At 33.6% G+C, this 16,906-nt stretch overlaps 1 protein-coding gene and 1 long non-coding RNA gene across 5 annotated transcripts in view; one reads left to right on the top strand and one right to left on the bottom strand.

Annotated features, from left to right (window-relative positions):
- LOC147916162 (uncharacterized) overlaps nt 1-16,906 on the top strand; it is a 331,839-nt gene that overhangs the window by 278,443 nt on the left and 36,490 nt on the right. The gene's annotated exons all lie outside the window — the stretch shown is intronic.
- Nucleotides 13,241-16,906, bottom strand: part of POSTN (periostin) — a 34,278-nt gene continuing 30,612 nt past the window's right edge. For all 4 annotated transcript variants that reach the window (XM_004435339.2, XM_014791305.2, XM_014791304.2 and 1 more), the window contains 2 exons: nt 15,073-15,114; nt 13,241-14,035 (listed from right to left, as the gene is read on the bottom strand). In XM_004435339.2, the coding sequence (XP_004435396.1) occupies nt 13,998-14,035; nt 15,073-15,114 (80 nt within the window). In that variant the 3' untranslated portion in view covers nt 13,241-13,997. The remainder of the gene's footprint in view (nt 14,036-15,072; nt 15,115-16,906) is intronic.

The raw sequence follows: 16,906 nt of genomic DNA, 5'->3' as shown, positions 1-16,906 counted from the left end.
GTCGAGTGAGTGTTCAAAGTCTCTGAGCAATGATGTGATGCTTTCAGAGTTGGGTTTTAGGAACAAATACAAGTTGATATTTCACATGTGAAATAAGACAAAGAGGTACTAAAAGTAGGATGCCAGTTGGGAAATTGTTGCTATAGCCCAGAACATAAATCATAAGTATCTAAAGGTTAGTAATGGGACCCAAGGTCAGATTCAGGGAAAAAAGAAAAGAGACTCAGCAAACTGGAGGACAGGGCTGGAAATTAGTCTCACCTTTAAGACAGCCTAAAAGACTTTATGTGCACCTATGTGTTAAAGATACTGCCAGACTTTTCAGCCACATTCCTACTAAGAAGAAATAACATTAGAAGAACATAGTTTTAAACAGGAAAAGTAATAATGAAGACCAAAATTTACTTACCAAAACTAGACAAATTAAAAATATATTTTTGCCTTTTGATACCAGCAATTTTCCAGTTAGATGTCTGTGTGTGTCAGGAAGGACCTGAAAATAAAACTTGAACTCTTCGTGAGAAAAAGGCAACATGTAAGGCATCATGAAATCACCAATCAAGATAATCATGTTTAAGACGTTTTTTATGTCAGATTAAAACAAAGAGACAGCCATGCATTTCCTCACATATTTGAAGTGTTGAAATTCTTGAAGATTATAGAGTAGGTTGGTGCTCTTAGTTTTGCTTTCCCGTACACAGAAGTTGAACAATTTTAACACATTAAGGAGCTGAGCCTTTTTAGCTTAGCTAGAAAATGAGGTTAGTTAGCATTTGTAAAGGTGTTGCCTTTTCCCAGATGCTTGAGATTGTTTCTTATGGGAAGAATAAGAATTAATAAAAATTAATTCTTATTATAATTAATATCATGCATTAGTACATGATATCAATAGTTATATTTGATATGAATCCATCAATCTTATAGTGAAGTCGTGGCCCCTAACAACTCATATGTTAAATAAAAGCAAAACTCATGTACTTCTGAAAATAAGATAAGTAAATATACAAATTTTCATCTTTATATTTACATTCTATCATTTTCAAAGTAGTTTCTTTGAGTGTACAGTCGATAAAATCCAGTAAAGTGCCTCTCCCCTACATCCAGGGCCACCTCTGATCCCGTACTTAGTGACGTCTCCTGGGGAGAACACCCCTGATGCCTGAGAATATCCTTCCACCCACTAGCTAACTTCTGTGGTCAGAATTTGGCTCCATTTACTCAAAGCATTAATTTTTTACAAGTAGTCTATCGTATGATTATGAGTTTATAAAGTTTTACTATGTGAATTCAAATTTTTTTCCTACTCCTTGCTAATCTTGGCAAGTTATTTAAACTGTCTGTGATCCAGTTTCCTCTTCTTTAAAATAGAGCTAAAAATCATACCTACGTCAAAGAATTGTCAGGAGGATTCGTACAAAGTGCCTAACAAGTTCACTAATATAATGGGTGCCAAATAGAATTATTTATTTTTAAATCATTCTTATTATTGTGTAACTTCTGGGTTCCACTGGAAATGTCAGATGGCCTGAATGGCGATTGCTTATAAATATGAGAAGGAAAGTTATAGGAAAGATGTTTCCCAGTGTGAGTTCATTGAGAGAAAATATATATTAAGTATAACCAAGTGATGAGCAAGAAAGACAGAAACATTTATTAGAACAAAGGATGATGGATAACAGTGGAGGAGGCAGTGAGTAGATGATCACGGAAGCTAGAAGAATGAAACAACGGATTTGTCTAGTGCAGATGATGGAGAACATTCTGGGAAACAAGTCCAAGAATTAGAGATGGGTGTTGAATTTCCCCTTCTTGAAGATCTCTTGTGCAAGAGCATGTCCACCTTCTTTAAGGAGGTCGGCACAAGCTCCTACTTGAAAATACGGGTCCACTTAGAGAGGTTACACTCTAAGTTATTACCCCTAATTTATGCTTTTCTGTAATTCTATTGTTTATGCCAGCCCTTGTGTAAGGCAATGGGAGCACATATGTGACTAAAACATAGATCTTTCTTTTTTTTCTTTCTTTTTTTTTTTTGGTGAGGAAGATTGGCTCTGAGCTAACACCTATTGCCAATCTTCCTCTTTTTGCTTGAGGAAGATTGTCGCTGAGCTAACATCAGTGCCAGTCTTCTCTACTTTATATATGGGATGCTGCCGCAGCATGGCTTAATGAGCGGTGCCTAAGTCCACGCCTGGGATCCAAACCCATGAACCTCGGGCCTACGAAGCAGAGCGCATGAACTTAATTAACCACTGCGCCACCAGGCCAGCCCCTATAAATCTCTTTCTTGGTGAGGAGACATCAGTGTTTTATGTAACACAGGCTGTGGGATGTGTAAGAGAAGGAAGAGCCTGAACGGATGATACATAGTTTGTGTCATGTGGGAAGAGGAGGTAGAGAGAAGAAAAAGAGAGCCTTGTGGTAAAAGGAAGAAATTAGCTATTAGAGGAACATATTAAGAGAAGATATTTTAGGTCTAACAGGAGGGGAAAAAGTTGGAGGAAAAAAGCAATAATGACTGAAATCATTGTAGACTGGAATTGATGAATAAATGAGGCAGTGAGGAGTCCATAGAAGTCTGAAAACAATGTTGAGGCTCTGTTATGTGTAAAAATTTACATGTTCCTAACCATTTACATATACATTCCATTAGCAATGTCTTTTCAATAATACATGCACAAATAGCCATTTAAAAATGTTTTCTGGGGCCACCTGGTGGCGCAAGCGGTTAAGTGCGCGCGCTCCGCTTGGGCGGGTGGCCCGGGGTTCGCGGGTTCGGATCCTGGGTGCGCACCGACGCACTGCTTGGTAAGCCATCCTGTGGCAGTGTCCCATATAAAGTAGAGGAAGATGGGCACAGATGTTAGCTCAGGGCCACTCTTCCTCAAGAAAAAAGGGAGGATTGACATTGGATGTTAGCTCAGGGCTAGTCCTCCTCACACAAAAAAATAAATAAATAAAAATGTTTTCTGATTATAAATATGTTAGAAAATTTATATAATACAGAAAATTGTGAAGGGATTATAAAACATCTGTAAAACTACCTTGTTGGTATTTTGAAAAATAGTCTTCCAAAACTTGTACACTCATTATAAATCGATTCTATATAAACTTATTCACAAATTCAATATTGAGACTTAGTACGTGAAAAGCCCAGTTCTAGAGCTTAGGGATGTAGCTATGAAAAAAACAGACAAGATCCCGACCTTCATGGAGTTTATAGTCTAGTGGGAGGAGGGGAACAAACAATAAACATTAGACATTATCAATATATCAATTTTCTAGTATGCTTGAGGGTGATAAATGCTAGGGGAAAAAGAAAATGCACAGGGTAAAAGAGATTTTAAAGCCCAAGGATACAGTCAGTTTGCAATTTTAGATAGGGTGGTCTCATTGAGAACAAGATATTTGAGCAAATTCTTGAAGCAGAGCAATATTTTCTATATTAAAAATTATTATATTGTATATTATTCACATTATATATTATACTGTATATATAGGCTTATACAATACAATCTCCTTTTAAAATTTTTTTATAGTACAAATGTTTCTGTCTTTAAATGCATTTAAAAAGCTGTCATAATTTTTAATCTGAACATTTAGGTTATTTAAAAAATGTTTTTTGTGGTTATATAAGTTGTTAATGTTGGGGGGAACTGGGTGAAAGCTAAACAGGAACTCTCTTCATTATCTTCGCAACTGTTCCGTAAATCTAAAATTACTTAACAAAAATATTTCTAATGAATTTATTTTTCTATTGTAAGCAATGTAAAGACATTCACTCTCATAAACCTTTGTACTTAAATACTATTATAGTCTTAGGAGTTATTAGGTCTGTGTACGTAAAATTTTAAGCTGTTGATATAATTTTCAGAAAGAATGTGCCAGCAATACTCTCAGGTACTTCTAGTTTCACCAAAATTTATCATTATTGTTTTTAGTTTTGCCCAAATTTAGTATTATATTTTGAATATTTGCCCTTTTGAGATGGTTGTGTCATGGTTTTGGTTTTGGCAGAATGGAACTGAGAAAACTCTGAATTTCCTGCTGTGACGGAGAGTAGTGAGCATGAATATAGAACTTTGTTCCCAAGGAGGGTGAATGGGATAGGACAGCAGCAGTGGCATGGGCCAAATGGCAAGAGATGAGGTGAGAATGTGTACACCTCAGGGGTGCTAATGTGGACAACTGATGAGAGCTGAGCAGCAAACAGATCCAACTACATCTAAACAGCAGTTGTCTCCACTTTTCATGTGTACACAAGCAGTACAGTACTTTCCTCCATACCTTGAGAATTGCATATGCAACTGGAGCTAGAGACTATGCTGGATATCCAAGAGGTAAGGAGAAGAAAAACATCTGCATTCAAATCTAAATGGCTTGAGAATATTTACAATTGACCAAGATTAAGTTTTCTGCCATCATACAGAATGTGACTAGAAATAGAGACTAAGTCATCAATAAGAAAAATAAATTCTATTTCTTGGACACCTGAGTTGTAGGTTTTAAAACCTCATACACAGAAAACCTCCTTTAGAAATGATGTATCAAATTTGGCCACAGTTCTAAAGGTGCAGATACCTCAGAAGACTGCTCCCTCAGCCCCATCACTGGCATATCCATTGTTTGATAATAGTTTCCAAAAAGAAGTGAATTATTATTTCCTATGTCTTACTGATTATATGCAAATTATTTATATAATATTAACCTTACTTTAATATATTGGCATTCCTTTTCTGGTGCTGAAAGCATATGAGACTTTTAAATTACCAGAAATAATATAATGCCATCAAGTAATACACAAATTTCTTCAAAGCAAGGCTTACATTTATGTAAAAGGGACTGATTTCTACAAAATGTTTAGTTCCAACCAGGTAGAAAATTATGAATTCAGTATATGAGTTGTGTTAAGTACAAAATTACAGAAAGTTTCCCTAATTTGGAGTCTATTCCAAAGGTTGTCACTTTTCTTTCTGTAAAGGGCCAGGTTGTAAGTACCTTAGGTTTGTGGGCCGTACAGTTTCTGTCACAATTCTTCAACTCAGTTTTTGTAGCATGAAAGAGCCATAGACAGTACATAAACAAATGTACATGCCTGTGTTCCAATAAAACTTTATTTACAAAAACAGATAGTGGCCTGGATTTGACCATAGTTTGCCTATCCTTTGGTCTACACTCAAACTAGATTAAGTAGTTTTTTGGTTTGGTAAACTCTTATAATTACATTCAAGATTATATCACTTTTGTATTTAAGGGAATGCAGTGGGTTAACTGTCCTATTTCTCTGACCTATGTAAAGGCATAGCTATAAACACAAAGATAATGAAGGGCTGAGGAGATTACCTAAATAATTCAGGCATAAAAAGTATTTCTCATTTGAAGAATATTGCAGCATAAACTGTTAATTTTTGCTTCAGTCTTTCAGTGTCCTTTACATTAATTTTTCCATTGCAGTTCCAGTGTTTGGCAATGAAACTGGTTAGAGATAATCATCATAGTAAAATAAGATCCATGGATTTTATTTTCTCTTCATGCTCATTTTTCTAAAGCTCTATTTACATTGTGGCTAAGAAGGTGGTGAATACCGAGAGAGCTGCTTCGGGTCGGCAGAGATAACAATGTAGTTATGTATAGTTCTGGTAGGTCGTCTGCTATCTTTGTTTGATGGCTGTGTACGTGGACAGCATCAATCTAAAGAGTGTGAGAGATGATCAGTTTATTGTAGTGAAAGAGAAGCAAACAGAAATTGTGGCTCAAATAATTGAAATTCAATAATTGGTGGTACTTAATGAACTTTAGTAAAAATTTAATTCAGCTCTCCTAGAGCAGAATAAATTAGTAATTTCAATTTTTTTAACCAAATGATGCTTTGTTCTGCCATGTAAAGGAAAAAAATCTAGATTGATTTTTGTAGTAAAACCTTAGCATAATAAAGAGTTTCTAAAGTTGGGACTACTCTCAGGAATAATTCATTCAGGAAGCACTTACTAAATTCCCTTCAGTTGAGCTAGATCCTTTATTTACACAGTGTCTATTGATCCTGTTTCTGTTCAGTTTTTTTTTTAATTTTCATGAAATATTTCTTTTATTTTCAAGCTGATTGTTCTTATCAACTACTTAAATGTTGTAATTATGGAATTGTTTATCTTTCATGAAGTTCCATAATTACCTTTTATCTTTCAGACTTTTCTGTTTCCACAACTTTTTGTGAGACTTCATAAAGGTTTAGAAATGCATTAGTTAATTGCTTTATTACTAAATATGGAAGTCATCTAGCAGTCTTATTCACATATGGTCTAGATTTCCAAGTGTTATTTTTGGAACCTAAGTCGGTTAGAAAATTACTAGTCTTTTCTCATCATACTGTGTAGAAATCTCATCAATGAATATTTATCATATGTTTTGTAAGATGTTTCAAAGACCCCAAAGAAGTGAAGAAAATGAGCCTATTTTCAATAAAAATGAATAAATGCTTAAAATTTTAAGAAATATTGCCACCAGTGTTTAGAGATGAAAAGAAATACCTGTTCAGATGAATATAAAAAGAAATCTCAATAAATAAAATCCAACTACCATTTTCCTTTGGACAGTTTCTCATTGGTGTATGTGTGAGTGGGTGGTCATATTGTATAGCAATGATACTAGCTGTAAGATATTTCATCTTGAATTCTTTTTCTGTTACTTATGATAGATCTGTGTGCATTCCCTCAACATTTTCCCATCTGGCTTTTCTTATGATTAGCATTTTCCAGTTGGTTGCTCCTATTTAAAGTTGCAGTTCATGATTATGAAATGGAGTTAATTAAATTAAATGATTGAGGATCTTGCACTTGCAGGGAAAATGGAATAATAGGAACCAGGTTTACTGTCCTGGCTGAAACAATTCAAAAAAAAAAAAAAAAGAAAGAAAATAAAAAATACCCAAAGAACGGTCTTCAAGACACTGGGCATCAGGCAATGAATGACAGTGATGCCTGAGAGACAGGAAACAGTGAAGTGAGCTCTATGGTTGTCCTAGCATTGTCCTGAGAGACTTTTCAGGCTGCAGTGCAGAGAGGGAGAATCCAGGTGGAGCTTGGCCAATTCATAGAGGTGGTGAGATGGAGCTGAGTGTCAAGGAAGACTAAGAAAGCTAGAATTCACAAGACAGAGGACCAGAGAGGAGAAAGCTGCACAGAGAGAGAACTCCAGAAATCTGCAGAAGACCCCCTTGAGTATTCAGCCAAATACTGATGAGCACATGCATATGAGAAAACTAATAGAGACCAGAGAAAGAACCACCGGAAAGGATTAGAGGAAACAGTACCTAACGTTCACACAGGGCCTGGAATAGCCCCTGTTCCCACCAGCCAGATTGGAAAACTTCATAATTCATTGGGCATTTGGAATAGTACTCAGAAGAGTCATATCTAGATAGCAAGTAGTAATTAGCCCCAGACTATACACAGATCTGGCCCTGCCTAACAGATCTTAAGAGCAAGACCCCAATGGATCAAAATATTTCCAAGTAACTTAACTGCATCCTAGAACACAGTTCAAGAATATTCACAGGAATACAAAATATCTAGCACCCAACAAGGCAAATTTTACAATGTCTAGGAACCAATTAAAGATTATCAGGCATGCAAAGGAACAGGAATATATGGTGAATAATGAGAAAATTCAATAAACTGAACTGACCCAGAACCAGCACAATTGTTAGAACAGCAGAGGACATTGAAACAGTTACTATAATTATATTTCATATGTTCAAAAAGTTATGGAGAGACATGCAAGATATATATAAAAAAAAGTTGAATTTCTAGAGATGAAAACTACAATGTCTGAAATAAAAAATGCAATGGATGGGTTCAGGGTCAAATTATACATTGCAGAAAAAAGGGTTAGTGAACATGAAGATATGAAAATAGAAACTCTGAAATGAACCACACAGAGAAAAAACAATAAAAAAGATAAAAACAGCAACAGTGAGCTGTATGACAACTTAAAAGCTCCTAATATATGTAATTAGAATCCCCGAAAGGAAGGAACAGAACAAATCATTGATGACAGAAAAAATTCAAATTTGATAAAAATTCTAAACCCACAGATCTGAGAAACTCAGCACATCCTAAGAACAAGAAACATGAGGAAAACCACCCAAATGCACATCATAATCAAGTTTTTCAAAACCAGTGATAAAGAGAAAATCTTGAACCAATAATAAAGAAGGAAAAAAGGACATATTACATGCAGAGCAAATAAGAAACAAGACAAGCAAGAAAACAGTGAAATAAATTTTTAGAGTACTATAAATTAAAAACTGTCAACCTAGAATTGCATACCCAGCAAAAATATTTTTCAAAGACAAGAGTAAAATAATGATCTTTTTGAGACAGAAAAATTCAAACAATTTATTGCCAGCAGATCTGCACTGAAAGAAATGTTAGGAAAAGAAAAATGATACCAGATGGAAAAATGGATCTACACAAGGGACAAAGAACACAAAAACTAGTCACTACATGTGTAAATAGATGAGAATTTTCTTATTATTTCAATTTCTTGAAAAGATTACTGCCTTTTAAAACATATTTAGAAAGAAAATTAGAAAGTACTTTGAATTGAATAACAATTAAAATCTCTAAAAATTTGTGAAACACCACTAGGCAATACTTGGTGGGGCAATTTATATCACTAAACTCCAGTATTAGAAAAAAGAAAGTTCTTATGTCAATGACTTCAGCTTCTACCTTAAGAAACTAGAAAATTGAGATCAAATTAAAATTAAATAAAGCAGAAGAAAGACAGTAATAAAGATGAGTGGAAATCAATGAAATATGAAACAGGAACACAATTCAGAAAATCAATGAAAGCAAAAGCCTATTCTTTGAGAAATTCAGTAAAATTGATTGATGGCTAGCTGAATTGGTTAGGAGAAAAGAGAGAAGATACAAATTACTAAAATTGGGCATGAGTGAGGTGACATCACTAAAGATATATTAAGGATAATAATGAAATATTTTGAACAACCTTATGCCAATAAATTTAAAAATTGTGTGAAATGGACAAGTTCCTTGAAAGACACAAACTACCAAATCTCACTCAAGAAGAAATAGATAATCTGAATAGCCCTATATCTGTTAAAGAAATTGAATTTGTAGTTAAGTTCTTCCTTCAAAGAAAACTCCAAGCCTTGATGACTTCACTGGTGCATTCTAACAAACACTTAAGGGAGAAAAAATTATCAATTCTACACAAACACTTTCTAAAAACTGAAGAGAAGAGAATTCTTCCCAACCCATTCTGTGAGGCCTGCATTACCATGATACCAAACTCAGACAAAGAGATTACAATAAAAGAAAACTATAGACCAATATCTTTCATGAGCATACATGTGAAAATTCTTAACAAAACTTTCACGAATTGAATATATCATAACCAAGTGGAATTCATCCCTGAATGAGTGAGATGAGTGGGATGAAGGCTTTAGCAGTCAAAATTAAATCTGTGCAATTCACCATATTAACAAAGTAAAAAAGAAAACCCACATGATCGTCTCAGCAGATGCAGAAAAAGCATTTGGTAAAATCCAACATTCATTCCTGATAAAAATTCTCAGCAAACTTGAAATAGAAGGCACTTTCTTCAACCTGATAATGGATATCTATGAAAAAGCAGTGATGCTAACATCAAACTCAACATCATACTTAAGACTAAAAGACTGACTGACTGTTTTCCCTCTAAGACCATGAAAGAAAAAGAGTGCCCATTCTTGTCACTTCTATTCAACATTACACTACTATTTAACAGTTTCAACCAATGAAAGAAGGCAAGAAAACATCAAAGACATTCAGATTGCAAAGGAAGAAGTAAAATTGTCTTTATTTGCAGACACCATGATTGTCAATGTAGAAAATATGATGTAATCTACAAAAAGTTACTAGAATAAGTGAGTTTAACAAGGTTGCAGAATACAAGGTCAATACACAGAAAATAAACAATCAGCAATTGAAATAAAAACAGTGTCATTTATAATATCATCAAAAATATCAAATACTTAGGGAGAATCTACAAAAGATGTACAAGATCTGTACACTTAAAATGATAAAATGTTGGTAAGGTAATTAAGGAATACCTATAAAAGCTGAGAGATGTATTTTGTTCATTGTTTGGAGGCTCAATATTGTGAAGATTTCAGTTATCCCCAAACTGATCTGTAGATTCAACAGAATATCAATTAAAAGTCCAGCAGATATCTTATTTTTTTCTGTAGAAATTGCCAAGCTGAATTAAAAATTCATCTGGAAATGCAAATGACTTAAAATAGCCAAAACAACTTTGAAAAAGTTGAGCAAAATTGGAGGACTCACTCTACCTGATTTCATAACTTATTTTAAACCTATAGTAGTCCAGTGAGTGTGATATTTCAATTAAGATAGACAAACAGATTAATGGAACAGAATAGAAAGAAAGAAACAGAAATAGATCCACAAATATATGGATTTTTGACAAAGGTGTAAAGGCAAATCAGTAGACAAAGGATAGTCTCTTCAGAAAATGGTGCTGAAATAATTGTTTATCTACAGGGAAAAAAAAGAATCCCGGTCATACCTTGTGCCATGAACAAAAATTAGTTCAAAATGGATCATATACCTCAATGTAAAACCTAAATCTAATAAAACTTTTAAGAGAAAACATATCAGAAAATTTTTGTGACCTTTGGTTAATAAAAAATTTCTTAGATATAACACCAAAAGCACAATCCATAAAATAAAAAAAAAGATAAATTTGACTTTGTTATCTTCAAAACACTGCTAACTGAATGAAAAGACAAGTCACATACTGGGAGAAAATATTTGCACCTTATTTAGCTGATAAAGGACTTGTATTCCTAATATATAAGGAACTCTCAAAACTCAATAATAATTTTTTAAAACCAAGTCAATTATAAATTGGCAAAAGATTTGAACACTTATTTTGCCAAAGAAGATATACAAATGTCAAATAAGCACATGAAAACATACATTTGAGAAACGCAAATTAAAACCACAATGAGATACCATTACATACCTATTAGAATAGCTAAACCTAAAAAGATTGACCATGTCAAGTGTTGGCAAGAGAACCTGGAACTGTAATATACTTCTGGTAGGCATGCAAAATGATAGAACTCCTTTAGAGTGTGGTTGGGCAGTTTCCTAAAATGTTAATTGTATACCTTCCATATGTTCCTGCCATTCTACTCCTACGTCTAAATCCAAGAGAAAGAAAAGCCAGACAAAGAAGCAGCCATGCCTACTGTGTGATTCAATTTATATAAAAGTCTAGAAAATACTGTTATCTATAGTGACAGACAGATCAGTCGTTTCTTGAAGACTGTGGTCTCAACGGAAATCTCTACACAGCAATATTTCTCAAAGTTAGGGCTGTAGACCTGATGCATCGGGATCAACTAGGAATGCTTATTTTAACATGCAGCCTTAAGTTCAGTGTGCTCAAACCCACTGTATGCCACTTATGCAGAGGATGGTTAGAAAAAGAGCTGAAATCAGGTAATACAGAGTCAACACAATTGCGAAAACGAATATGTTTGCTAGCCCAAGTTTGTACTTGTTGGGTAATGGACATGTCATAAGTTGATTGATGGCCTGATTTTAGAGTGCAGGGCAAAAGAAGACAGAAAAGTTATGTAAACTCGTTGAGCCTCATTTTTTCATATAAAACTGGAGACAAAACTCTTCAGAATTTTTAAAAGATGGCATATCATGTATGAAAGCACATACTACTCTGCCTCTTCAAGTTGTAGAAAGTGTCTAAGTAGGATTGATATTTACTTATTTATTTATTTACAATTCTTATTTGGGAGTTTTAAATTATTCTTTATGTTCCTATATTTCTAATTTTACATCTTTTTATTTGTAATTTTTTATTTCTATTTTATTAATAATAATTCTTTAAATTTAATCTTTAAATATATTTATATTTGTCACTTGAAACACTATCCTTTACCAGAGATATAGGCTAGAGTTTTGTATGTTTAATAGCCAATACTGATGTCTTTTTTCTTCTATGGCTAAAAAAAAAAAGCAAAGCCTGAAGTTAGCAGTCTTTAAAAAGACCCCAACCTTATTCCTATTGTCCCTAAATTCCTATTGTTCCAAGTCCAGCTCTGCAACAGCTGGCTCATCATCAAATGAAAACCCTGAAGGGGACTGACAGAATGAATCTGTCTACTCTTTGTTCTATGCAATTAACCTGTGATCTTCTAGAGGATCCCGAACAACATGCTGTCTGTTTGGAATAGCCATCTGTGTTGACTATAGTTTAGTATATTCTACCAGTACCACCTTATGTAAACACATCCTCTGAATCATTTTGGGAAGATCACGGCCACACTGTGTCCAGCTAAGATTCAAGTCCCAAGATTCTCTACATGAGTACTGAGTTGGTAGGACATTTTGTTTCCTGGCAGGGGCTCTAAATGCTAGACATAAATCTCACCACTTTCCCAGACTAGACAGCATTTCGGAAAACCAAGGCTGTCGAGCACTTCCTCAGTAAGCGGCAGTGTCAGAATTTTATATCTCACTTCCTCACCACGGTCGCTCCTCAAATAACCAATGTCCTCAGCTACTCAAAAATCTTCCCAAGTCCTTTAGTACTGAGATTGATCCAAGCTGGACATCTCTGATCAAGACTGGTATCTTCAGTTCAGCAGTCCTCAGTTTTACAGTCTCCTGATAACTGACTTGAATTGCTTGGTGTAATTTTATTATACTATCACCACACAGTTTCTCATCGGTATGGATTCTATTCATTCATTGCTCTTATTTCAACTAGTCCAAGCTGGGGGTGTCACTTGTTGAGATCTGAGTAGATCAAACTGAGCTCTTTATCATTCTCAGCAAACACTTTTCTTCCCCTCTTTTGCCCCGCATGGACTCATGTTACTTCAAGTCTTAGTTAAGGGCATCTCTGTGGCTCCTTCTATGTCTATCCTGAGCCTAGGAATAATTAACTGGTGTATTTGTGCTTATGCAGTGCTGTTTATTCTTCTATTATAGCCTATGGTGCATTGTGGATTATTTATGATTTGTCTCTTTGCTCTTTGAGCACAGTAATTGTCTGATTCATCTTTTGAATCCTCACAACTTAGCACAGTTCTGGAGTTATACATACTCAGGTGATGTTTAATGATTGCTTCATTGTGTAATGATTCTTTATATATCATAATAGTTTTAAAAATTCAAGAAACACTAAATTCATTCAATTTCCTTTAATGAGTATTGTTATTTAAAAAAGAGGTATAAAGTCCTGTTCCCGAGTCCAAACCACTTAACTTAAATCTTGAGTTTTCTGAATTACCCAATTTGAAGTAATTCTCTTTATACCTGAAAAATGGTTTTATTGAAGTGTTTGAGATAAAAATATGTATTGCAAGAAGTATATGACAAACATTTCAGAGTACAAAATTAGTTGTAGAAATAACAATTTACTGGTAAACCCACATTGTATTAGAAATGTGCAAAGTATTTTCATGTAAAAATTTCATTTTTTTTTTTAGTACTGAGCACCAATTTTTATAACTTAGCTTCCCATGAAGAGGTAACTGCTTGCATGCATTTTATTTATTCATTACATAAATTCAAGGCTCAGTCTTCTCAATGGGATAACAGCTCACCACTCTGAGATTTGAATTGTAATGAAGCCAGTGACAAGGATTTTCTTTGATGGATTCCAAAGTTAGCCAGAACTTTTAATGTCAAGATGTAAAAGCCTGTATGGTGTTCTGTTTCACTCAGTTCCTATCCCACAGGAGGCTAACCCCACAATTTCCCTTATGTTTCTCATTCAGAAAAAAAGACTATTATATTTGCATTCAGAATTGTTCAATGATGGCTTTTTTTGTGTGTGCTGATGGTTCATTTCCTGAAGTCAAAATGGCTCTTATAATTTTCCTTTCAGATCAGGTTATTGACTTAGAATTGTATAAGCTTTGTGGTCTGGTTTCTGGATTTTCACTGAGAACGACCTTCCCTTGATCGTCTTCTAGATCCTGATTAGGAAGAAGGGAGAACAAGTAGATTGTAAATGTGATGAAACGTTAGAGTTTAAGAATATGATATTCTATGCATAACTATATCTATAAAAGACCATCATTCCTTACTGTAATAAACGTTAGATTGTGTTTTCTTAATAATATCCTCCATTTATGATGATGAAGTCAAGGTTATCTTTTGATCAAACGTATACGAAAATAATAAAGTGGTGATTTTCATTCTTTAGAAAATTTGGATGAATTTGCATGTTTAGAAGAAATCCCTGATAACTGCTTTAGTTAAAAATTATTTGTACAATTGATTCTTTAATTTCAAATGTTTATATTGGATTGGGTTAAAATCAGCCATGCCTATAATGCATTTATAAGCCTTGCAACTTCTTTTGACTATTAACATGTAATTATCTTAGACATTTCAAACATGTAATTAATTCTAAGTTCTTTGATCTTTGATTTTTGAATGTATCAGGATGTAAGGTAACCTAAGTGGAAGAGTGAAAAATGCACATAAGTATAGTTATGAAGAAAACTCTAGTGCATGGGTGAATCATACATGTACATAATCTACACCTTATATCAAAACTTTGTACATAGTTATATTAACAATTTTTTGTATGTGTACAGTTTTTAATTTTTTATGTTTCAAACTGTAGCCACATCTTAAATAATCTTTTTACAGAGTTTGGATCCACCTGCAACCTATTTTTGCTTGGCTCTGATATTCAGGATTTCTTTTCAACTTAACTGTGCTTGAGTCTACCTCAGTGGTTCAATATGTCTAGCAGTTTACATGGATACAATTGTCTTTCTTTTAACATTTGTTATTCTTAGAATTTACTATTAGTGAATAATATGAACAATTTATTTTCTGATTCTTATCATCAAAATACTTTGCCTCAAAATTGGCTAACTTTTCTTCCTGACAGACAACAAAGTCCAATAAAATTCATTAAAACACTCTCCTTTTTTTTGATTTGGCTTAAAATAACAAAACATGTGTCATATGTGCAAATTACTATAGTCTCTATATTTACCTTGAACTCTTTTGTTGGCTTGTATCTTCCTCACAGGTGTGTCTAAAATTAAATAGTTGTAGTTAGAAATACCTCGAAATTATGGCTAACATCAGACAGGAGACCATAGTTAAGCAGAGGAGTACAAAGTTTTAAAAAATCGTCACTTAAACATGTAGATTTTCTTTTGGAGTAGTGAGACTTTTGCAATGGCAACAGAAAAATAGACATTATTTTCCATATATCATAATGAACGTTCATTATTCGCAAAACAATTGTTTCATTGTGGCATTTGGAGCCCCATATAATGTATCATTTTTGCATAGAATAAGTGACTTACATGACTTTTTCACCCTTTTTATAAAAAGCATTACTTTGTGATGAAGGGATGTTTAACATTCTATAAAGTTTAGCAGCAGTGTCTTCCCAGAGATATCCACTCATTTTTCCAGTCATTCCTATTTGTGATGTATCAGACTTCTGTCTCTGTAAGATTCTCATTGTAAATTAATTCATGATTACGTTATAGTACATGAGAACAACAAAATATCATTGGCCTAATAACTCTAGAAATATAATAATAAGCAATTCAGGAAGTGTGTGCCAACAAACTCCCAAATTTAATTCCAATCCTACAAGATCATTTAGAAAATTAACTAGTAAAAAATAATACAAGCTTTCATATTTAAAAATTTCAAGTGTTTCATAACTATGAAGTTTTTTATTGTTATAGTTGCAAAATATTTCCCAATTCCTTATTTTGTTTTTTTTCTTAACTTATCGACAAGACCATCTGGTGGAACTAAATTCACATTTTCACTCTGTTGTTTGACATTTGAAGTCAGAGCATATGTGGTTCCTACAGTGACTTCATTTTTCTGCTTACCTTTCTTTATTTTTTCTCCTGATTTTGACTTCTTGTTTTTTTTATATATCATCTATATTCAACAATGAAGTCAAATGTTTTCTATTTTTCTATTATATATATATTTTCACTTATCGGAAATTTCATAAAAAGTAAGACACGAAGCTATCACCAACAGTAATTTTGGCTGAATGACACCAAGTAAAAAGAAAAAGAAACACTTAAAAATTTTTTCAAGAATTCTGTTTCTGTCTACGTCACATTTCCAATGTGTCTTTTTTTCGCCCAGAATATAAAATGTATAACCATTTATCACACCATATCAGTACTATAATAAAATACAGAACCGTAGAAAACCTTCTTAGATTGTGTAGTGGGGGAAAGTCTAGGTGAGATAAGAAACTCTGAATTACAGAATATGCTCCCATTGATATATTTTCCTTAACTTCAGCTTTATTTGGTAACAAAATAATGGCTTATAAAATATTGTCAAGGAAAAATGGCTCCAACCATTAATTAGTGCGTAAAGGGATTGTTTATAATGGACTTATTAAATTCCAAAGAGCAATTATTGTACAACTTAAAACAAGATTATAGAAGTATTTACAACATTACTTTTCAAAACAAGAACTTATGCTCAGATTTTCTTTCATAAATTTGGTGGCATCCAATTAATGTGCATCTAATTAACTAACTTCTTGATTTAAATACTATTTTGCTGTAATAATATCAAAATAAGAAGTGTTCATTGTGGCAAACAAACATCTTCAGAAGAAAAGCTCAAAGTGCAGAAAATTAGATATGCTCCCAGTGACTCTCTGCCATCTCAAAATGAATGACAGTTGTATTAGGTCATGTTCAGGGAAGCAAAATGTGGAAAGATAAGCCAGTCATCTGAATGATCCCACACAAACCTCCTTCTCCACCACATGTTTTCTGAAACATGCAAAGTGCTTCAGACCAATGATTTGCAAAATTTTTGTATTTTTA

This window comes from Ceratotherium simum, chromosome 10, assembly GCF_057802395.1.
Source record: "Ceratotherium simum simum isolate JZ-2026a chromosome 10, ASM5780239v1, whole genome shotgun sequence".
Lineage (NCBI taxonomy): Eukaryota > Metazoa > Chordata > Mammalia > Perissodactyla > Rhinocerotidae > Ceratotherium > Ceratotherium simum.
Note: the sequence above shows the minus strand (reverse complement) of the source record. Positions and strands in the feature narration are given on the sequence as shown.